The following is a 9,311-nucleotide window of genomic DNA, read 5'->3' on the forward strand; positions in this document are numbered from 1 at the left end:
CTGAGATTTTAATTTTTTCCTTGTTAGCTTAAGAGAGTACTTTGTCTATTACTGACAAATATTTGTCATTGTATTTCAAGTATTTATTTCCAAATCTATTTTTGTATATTGAGATTATATATTTAAAATAGCTTTCTTACCAGATAAAAGACTTTACATTTGATATAATATCTATTTTTACAAAAAATAAATTTCAAGAGTGTCCTGATTTAAGGAACTTTTTGTAATTATAGATTTTTTTCAAATAGGATCCCAGATTTTCTTCTAAGACTGTTTTCACTTGTACATCTAAGTCTTGATTTTTTAAGGAATATTAATTATTCACTTGTGCTTATATTAAAAGGAAGAAAGGAAGGGGAAAGAGGAAGACATCCTTCTCAGGCAATGGTGAAATTCCACCTTTGCCATATACTTAATTTTATAGTTCTGTATTACCTTGTCTCCCTCAATCTGGGTTCTGTGAGATAATTAAGTTGCAATACCCAGGACATATACTATAAACAGAACTGACTTTTCTCCAATGCATCTAGAATGGAACTAATTCTACACTATACTTGGGAAAATCAAAAAAATAGGTTCTCAAATAATTTTCTGTGTTCTGTGATGTAGGTAAAGAGCTTTGCCTGAGTAAGGCTCCATTTTGCTCCACTAATCTATTTATCACTTAGTATCACATTGACTATATTATATATTAAAGAGGCTTTACAGAATGTTCTGAAATTGTCTCAGGTTTGTGCTGGCTATTCTCATTGCTGTTTATTTATCTAAGAAATTAATCAAAAATAGTAAACATTAAAATACTTTCAAATAATTCTCCTTAAAAGCCCTTTTGGAATTTTAATTAATACTGTGTTATTGTCTGAGAATTACTATTTTGTGACATGAACTTGAAAAGAGGGCAGCAGATTTTTGCAGGCTGAGCTCTCAGGGCTTTTCCCACAGTGCTCTCAATCTGGGCTTTCAGCTGGTACCGAAAAGACAAAATCCTGAACCACCTCTCTACCTGATTCCTCTCTCACTCTCTTCTGCCTTCTGACCCCAGAAAATGTGCGGCTCACGAGAGGTACGTAAATTGATGTGAGAAGGGGAGAGAAGGCAGAAAGTGTTCAAGCCTTCCTCCTCCCAGAATTAACTTTCTTAAAGTACTCTGAAAATGAAAGTCGGTGCTTCCCACATAGCCATTGTCAAACAAAATGAAATCTCAAACTGCATTCGAACTGTCACTAAAATCACAGTGAAGTCCTAAATCACAACTAAATATGCAACATTCACTTTAAAGTTTGAATTAGACTGTTACCATTTTGAATTATTTCTACTTCCCTTTTCATTTTACTCTATTTCTGTAAGTGTTTGTCTGTCTAAACACTTAAATAAGGATGATATCATAGGCTACAATGTGAATCATTCTGGGAACTCGGCCATTAATGGGAAAAAATGACCTTCACGTTAACTCTTAACTTTCTTCTTTGATAATGCCTTACTTAATTAGAGAGAGGTGCTCCATAAAGGGAGAATCCCAACATAAGTATTTCACTAATATGGTAGCTTTCTGTTCTCACCATTCTCTAAGAAAATTAAAATTCTGTACAAATGAAATATTTAGGAAAATTTAATGACAGAGAATAATTGAGAACTTTTTTGCTAAGAAAACATAATCAAGAATGTATAAACTCTTAAAATGTTAGAATAACCTTTAAATAAAACATAAAAGATTATTTCTTAAACAGCTAAAAATTACTGGCACATATGTTATACTCATTCACCTTCTTCCTCAAATAACTCACTTTATTAGCTGGTATAAAACAGCTCAGACATTACCACAATAAATAAATATGTTTGGCAAAGAACATCTGTGTGACTCCTAAATCAATCAATCAATCATTTACACATTGTTGAAGTATTAAGCTAGAATAAAATATCCAAGTTAAAAAAAATGAAAAAAAGAGTTGATATTCAGCTTGATACCAAGTTCTGTTTCCATCTACATTCCCCTAAAGTCATAAAATCAAAAGGTTTTCATTATCTTTAAGACAATAATCTTGCTCCAGTCTTCCCCTTTGTCCTCATTTCAATCCACATGCCACCGCATTTCCGAGGTTCGAGTCATATTTGCCCCTTTCTTTCTTTCAAACAGGACAAGCTCCTTATTGATGTAGGGGCTTCAGGTCTGATATTCCCTCTACCTGGAAGGCTCTTCCCCACATTCCTGCATCGTGGGTTCCCCCTCATCATTCAGGTCTCAGCTCAAAAGCCACTTCTCAGGGGAGCTTCTTTGACCATCAAACTTAAAGTATAGGTCCCTTCTCACCAACACTCTCTCTCCCCAACAATATCTCTATATCTCTTCCATTAACCTATCTGACTGTCTTCATTTTTTTTTTTGCAGTTTTTGACTGGGGCCAGGTTTGAACCCGCCACCTCTAGTATATGGGGCCAGCGCCCTACTCCTTTGAGCCACAGGCGCCGCCCCTATCTGACTCTCTTAATATCATTCAACACAATTTGAAATTAGTACATTTAATTTCTCATTTGTTTTGTATCTTTTTGTGAGCTCCCTGAGAGCAGGAACTTCATTTTTCCATAGTGATAGCCCCAGTGCCAAGAAGAAAGCCTGACATATAGTAGGTGCTAAATAAGTATGTTCTAAATGACAAATGTCAATAATCATTTGCATCACTTGGAAATGATCTATGTCAGCTAGAAATAAAAGAATGTTTCAAATTTTACTTTTGTGCTTTGAACATCTTTTTCACTTTAACTCTTGTAAAACCCATACTGTGATTTCTAGAATTAGTCAAAAAAAATTTTTTTATAAAAACATCATGTCTAAGACAAAAAGCATTTACATAGTTTGGTAGGTATTTAAACATACCTAATACTTAACAAAAGAAGTAAACTATTTCTTCAATGTATATATTTTTTTAAGTAGGGTTTCTTACTAGCATATCTGTAGTACACATCTACTGTTATCAGAAGAGGGACGTCCTAACACCACGCTTCAGATGGGGCTCCCACGTGATGGAGTAACGAAGAACCCACTGTTTGCCATGCCTAAATAGAAAGTGTCCAAATCTATTTTAGAATACATATATAATGTAAAATATAAACGTGGACTTTATGTGGAAAAATTGTACAATGAAAAGTGGAGACATTATGCAAATCTTATTAAGAACTTTTGAAAACACCAAAAAAAGCTGTATCATCAAATAAATCATAAATGGCTTATTAAAAAACTACTTAAAAAAAATTGAAATTCTAATCGTAAACCCAAACTAAGAAAACCTCTAACTGTAAGTACAGCTACAGTGTGTCACAGAAATTAAAATCTTTATTGGGCACTTCAATTAAAGAGCCCAAATTAACCATTTTGAAAAAATAATGCAGTATTTTCCACCTAAATCAACACAGCAAACTAATTGCTGACTTTCACTAAATACGCCCTTAACTCAGCTGATTAAAAATATCCATTAAAAATAGTTGAGAAGGATTACCTTATAGCCAAATGGTAATTCACAATTTATTCAAAACATACTGATATGCTGTAATAGACCAAAACTGTAGCTATAATAGACTGTTCTCTTCTTAAGTTCTTTAAAACATGTAAATGAAGATTATAGCCTGGTTTAGTGGTATCTTCGATGTATGCTGATGACATACATAAGACAACTCTCACACGCAACGTGAGGATAAACGAACATATACAGTTATAAGGCTTCTAAAGTTCACTGAAAATGGTAAAAAACTAACTTTAAGTGAGTAAAAAGGTTTGCTACATATATCATAATCCCTAGAGCAATCAGAATGAAAGGGAATAAATTAAAACGGAGTATTAAAAAAATCGAAATTAAAAAGGAAGGTATAAAGGGGAAATAGAAGAACAAAAAGCAGTACACCTGAATTCACAAACATATCAACTGCTAATTTAAATGTAAATGGTTTAAACAAATCACTTAAGTGACAGCAAGACTGGTTAAGTAAAAAAAGCAAAGCCCAGCTGTCTATAAGAAACCCACCTTAAATATAATGACATAGGTAAGTTAAAAGTAAAAGGATGGAAGAAGGTACAGCATGTACCTTAATCAAAAGAAAGTAAAAGGATTAAAAAAAGATTTGCCCTGTAAACAGTAAGATGACGAAAACTCATGCATACTACATTACTATTAAACACAGCATATACTTCAGGGTCTTGAGAGAAATTAAAATGAAAAATGTAAAGGTACAGGAGCTATTAATGAGGAAGATAACAACCCCACACTGGTGTGCAACTAAAAATACAGCCTACAGATACCTAAGAGAAAACTTGCAGAACCAAAAGGAGAAACTGACTGATGCACAATCAAAATTGCAGATTTTAATACCCATTTCTTGGTAACTAGTAGAACAACTTACACAAATAATTACTAAGCATATATAAAACACATCAACCGCCTTGAACTATTGACATTTAAAGAACACTATACACAAAAATGCACAAGAACAATTACCAAGACAGACCACATGCAAAGCTATAAAACAAGTTCCAGTGAGTATCAAATAAATAAAATCATACAGGATATTTTTCCTGAAAACAATGGAATGAAATTAGAAACTAACAGCAATAAGGCATCTAAAATAATACCAAATATTTGTAAATTAACAATATATTCCTAACTAATCCATGGGGTAAAGGTCCCAGAACTGTATTATTTTCTGCAACTTGCCAGAAAAACAGTACTTTGTATCTCACATGTTTTTTCTTATAATGTGACTCTAATATTCTGATATTTCATCAAGAGGTAGAGGTCTGTGTTCTCTTCCCTAGAATCTGAGTGGTCTTTCAACTAATGAGGAAACAGCTCTGTGTAACTGCCAAGGCTAGGGCTTTAAAGCCAATATAGCCTCCTCCTGGTTTTCTTAGAAAATTTGCTCTTGGAAACCAGCCTCCATGTTGCCAAGATGTCCAAATAACTATACTGTGGTGAGGCCTCACATACATGTTACAGTAATAAGACCAAAGAAAGATCCCACTTAATATCCAACATTTATGGCCAGATACGTGACTGAGCCTTCAGAGGATTCCAGTCCCTAGCAGTCAAGTCATGAGTCGCTCTCAGCCTTCAAGTTTCCCAGGAAAGGTCTCAGATCAAGTTCGCACCGCTGTGCTCCTTCTGAATTCTTAACCCACAAAATTTGTGACCATAATAAAACTGTTATGTGGGTGGCAAGTTACACAGAAATAATAATGGAACCATGAAGGAGGTAAGAAAGTATTTCAACACAAATAATACAAAAACAAAAGAAAAAATTAGTCTCCCCCCCCCCACATTAATAGAACTTGAGTGATAAATGTACACAGTGGGAAATAAGAAATCTAAGAGTAGATATAAACAAAATAAAAAACAAATGAGAGAAAATCACAAAGGGAAGTTGGCTGTATGAAAAGATTAATAAAACTAGTAACTCCTTGATAAGATGAACCAAGAAAAAAGATATAAATTATCATTAATCAGCAATAACATAAAAAATATCAGTAAGTCCTAAAAGCATTAAAAGGAAATATTATAAACTTGATGCCAATAAATTTGACAAATTTGATGAAAGATACCAATAACATTAGAAATACAAATTATCAAAACGGATACAAAAATAAACAGAAAATCTGATTATCTGTGTTCTATGAAAGAAATTAAGTTCATTAGCAAAACCTTCACACAAGAAAACTTTAGATCCAGATGATTTCACTGGTGCATTTTAACAAACATTTAAGAAGGAAATAATACAAACTCAGAAAACAGAGAAGGGAATACTTCCTAACATATATATATATATTTTTTTGGAGACAGAGTTTCACTTATTAACTAACCCTCGGTAGAGTGCCATGAAGTCACAGCTCACAGCAACCTCCAATTCCTCAGGCTCAGGTGATTCTCCTGCCTCAGCCTCCCGAGTAGCTGGGACTACAGGCGCTCACCACAACGCCTGGCTACTACATATTTTTAACATTCTCAAAGACACACAATTAGCACAAATAACCCACAGGAGATCAGGTCTTCTATCTGCACTACCAAACACTTAATCTTTCCAAAATGATGTTTAAATTTTTTTTGACTCTTCAAACTTACATTATCATTTTGTTAAATCTCTTTCAATTTTACCAACTGAGGTAAGAAAGTTCTTATTATTATATACAAGAATGTTCTTGAGGTCTCAGTTCTATTTTTCCTTAACTAAATTAATGAAAAAATAAAGTATTTGCATAAGCACATAGCATGCATGATATGAATCAAGGGCAAATAATGAGAAGTCAGACTGGGACACAGCTCAGCACACTATTCCATTTACACAAAAAATATTTGCAATTTAAATGCTTGCTTAAAGTATGTGTTGGGAGCAAAAGAGTATGCAGATTGTAATTTAATATTTATAAAAAGCAGTTTAACTTTGAAACTATATAAATCTTCTTATTGTGAATTCGGTCAAACATACCTACATTTATTAAGCAGTCAATTTCTGATTTCTATTCCAGTTTACTGATTCCAAAAGCATATATTATTTCTAAATAATCCTTTTAAATGTGGAAAGAATATCATAAAATCCTTTCCCAGAGATTAAACTCTGGTTTAACTAAATTATTAGAACAATTACACTCATTAGAATTATTAAATTTCCTTTTGGGAGGAATATTGGGAAGAAGAGAGTATGAAAGTTAAATAATCTAGAGGGCCAGAGGAGGTAGAGTCCTGTAAATCATGGTTGAGTTTAAACACAGTTTAAACTCAGAGATTTAGGGACTACCGTATAGAGAGGGAATAAATAACTCACCTGACAAAATTTAGCCCAACAGTGTAACTACAATAAAGAACACATTCTGCAAAAAGGTGCCCCAATTTAAGGTACCATTATTAAGCTCAAAGAACACCTAGTTGGCACATCTCTTTACATACACGCACATTATGCCAGTTACACTGGGCAGTGAAATGAATTACCGCATACCTGCGAGGAGCTGTTGGATAAATAATTTTTATGTGTTGGAATGTTAAATCTTGATTTAAAACTTGTTTGATCCACCTTCTTAATCCTTGTCCAGAATCACCTAATGAATCAAAAAAATCTAGATTAAGATAAATATTTCAATAATACAATTCATTTAAAAGCAGTCTATAGTTTTCAAGTCGTATGGGACTGGGGTAAGAGATTAAAAAAAAAAAAAAAACTCCATATATAAAAATAACATATAGAAACTGGTTCAGCAATATGCCTTGGTCAGGCATCAAGAGCTAGCAATAATCTTGATTATTTTATTCCTGGCTTTACCACTATCATTCTGAAGACCTTGTTTAAGTTTCCTCATATGTTTAACTGGTAAAATAGATTTTTCAAAAACATATTCTTTATCTAATTGTGACACTGTAATTGCTTACTCTTACCTTACTCTGAAGAATAACAAATTTCCAACATGATTGATAAACTTTTGTAGTTGGAATAACCTAATCTAATCTTCTTGGTTAAAACAAAAATAACCTTTTAAAAGGGGTACTCAGTGTACTTTTATTTTTAACTTGAAGGGACTAGAATTTAATTTTGGTAACACACTGTATGATCTAAAATAGTGATTATATATCTCAAGCCTGAAAAATAGTCAAAACTCATAAAAAATTAATGTACGTATATTTGCATTCAAAAATGGAACAAATTATATGTTCACCTTATATAGTTCTAAAGAGGAAATTTAGAGATCATAACTTAAAATTTTCTAATCAATTAAGACATCAATTAAAAATTATCTATTGAATATTGATTAACGTGCTAGGCATTTCTCACTCTGCCATATGGGGGCTACAGGAGGAATAGGGTCCTTACTCTCATGGCATTTATAATTTATTGTAAGAAATAGACATCATTCAAATAATCACACAAATAAACATGGAAGATAAATGTAACTGTTGCAAAGATGACACATTAGGTGCTGCAAGGGTTTATCACATTCAGATCACGTTACGGAGTTCAGAGGTAACTTCACTGGGCTAGGAGCTCTACAAGGCAAGTTCATTATGTGCTTTATCCAGAGTCTGTTCACCTAGTGCAGGAGTCCTCAAACTACGGCCCACGGGCTACATGCGGCCCGCGGGCTAGATGCAGCCCGCCTAGGACATTTTTCTGGCCCGCAGGGTGTTTTTGCTGCCGCTGCCTGTCCTGCTTAGTAGCCGACTCGTCCCAGGGCCCAAAGTCCAGCCCTCCAACGGTCTGAGGGACAGTGAACTGGCTCCCTGTTTAAAAAGTTTGAGGACCCCCGAGCTAGTGTCTAGAACAAGACTTAGAGAAACTGGGCATCCAATAGATAGCTGTTGAATGGTCTGAACTAAAATCTACAGGATGGTCAGAAGTGAACTGCAGAAGCAAAAGCATTTCAGGCAGAGGAAAGGGCAGATTCTAAGACCCTAGAAGGGGGAAGCAGTATAACATCTGAGAACTGAATAGCAGAGAGGAAGAACAGCAACTGCAGCGTGGATGGAGAAGGAACCCGACGCATCCTGAGAGCACAGAGAAACCAGACTATTGACGGACAGATGGCATGGTTCTACAGGGTCACTCTGCAAGCTGTGTGAAGACAGAACTGAAGAGGAACAAAAGGAGATGTGACGTTAGTCAGGAGGCTACTGTTCAGGTGACAGATACTTAGACTAGGGCAATAATGCAGACAGAACTAGATACTAGGGAGATTTAGGAAGCAAAATGATAGGAACAGGCAATAGATTCATTTCATGAGGGTTAAAGGTCAAAGGTTTCAAGGATGACTAATAGGTCTGTGGGTGGAGCACCACTGTGAACAGCACTACACACCTGCCTAGACAGAAAACATACGAAGCAACAGGTTCATACACAGTGAATGAGAGGTGCTTCTATATAAGGTACCAGGTCTCACACCACGGATGGCTGAACCACTGATGGCCAGCCAGAGTAGAAAACAAAATCAGCTTAGGCTCCTTAAGGACAACACGCCAAGAATGAGTTCTACATTATTAAAGAGTCATTAAGACAAAAAGAGAGAGAAGGGGAAAATATGTGGAAAAAGACCTAATGTGGCCCCCAAAGCCTAACATACTGATTCCCAGACAGTCTGCAGACTGCTGCCCTATACTACCTGGACGGCAGTACCCTCTCAGATAGCCTCTCCTGCCTGGACACCAGCACCCTCTCCCACCTGGACGGCAGTCCCCTCTCAGACAGCCTCTCCCGCCTGGACGGCAGTCCCCTCTCAGACAGCCTCTCCCGCCTGGACGGCAGTCCCCTCTCAGACAGCCTCTCCCGCCTGGACGGCAGTCCCCTCTCAG

At 35.4% G+C, this 9,311-nt stretch overlaps 1 protein-coding gene across 1 annotated transcript in view; it reads right to left on the minus strand.

Moving 5' to 3' along the window:
• Positions 1 to 2,936: 2,936 nt before the first annotated feature.
• LOC111728557 (lysophospholipase-like protein 1) overlaps positions 2,937 to 9,311 on the minus strand; it is a 9,871-nt gene continuing 3,496 nt past the window's right edge. Inside the window, exons 2-3 of the mRNA XM_023519283.1 lie at positions 6,973 to 7,072; positions 2,937 to 3,051 (exon numbers count right to left, since the gene is read on the minus strand). Coding sequence (XP_023375051.1) covers positions 2,970 to 3,051; positions 6,973 to 7,072 — 182 coding nt within the window. The 3' untranslated portion in view covers positions 2,937 to 2,969. The remainder of the gene's footprint in view (positions 3,052 to 6,972; positions 7,073 to 9,311) is intronic.

Source organism: Otolemur garnettii, unplaced genomic scaffold, assembly GCF_000181295.1.
Source record: "Otolemur garnettii isolate 467f Iridium unplaced genomic scaffold, OtoGar3 scaffold00168, whole genome shotgun sequence".
In the NCBI taxonomy this organism is placed as follows: Eukaryota; Metazoa; Chordata; class Mammalia; order Primates; family Galagidae; genus Otolemur; species Otolemur garnettii.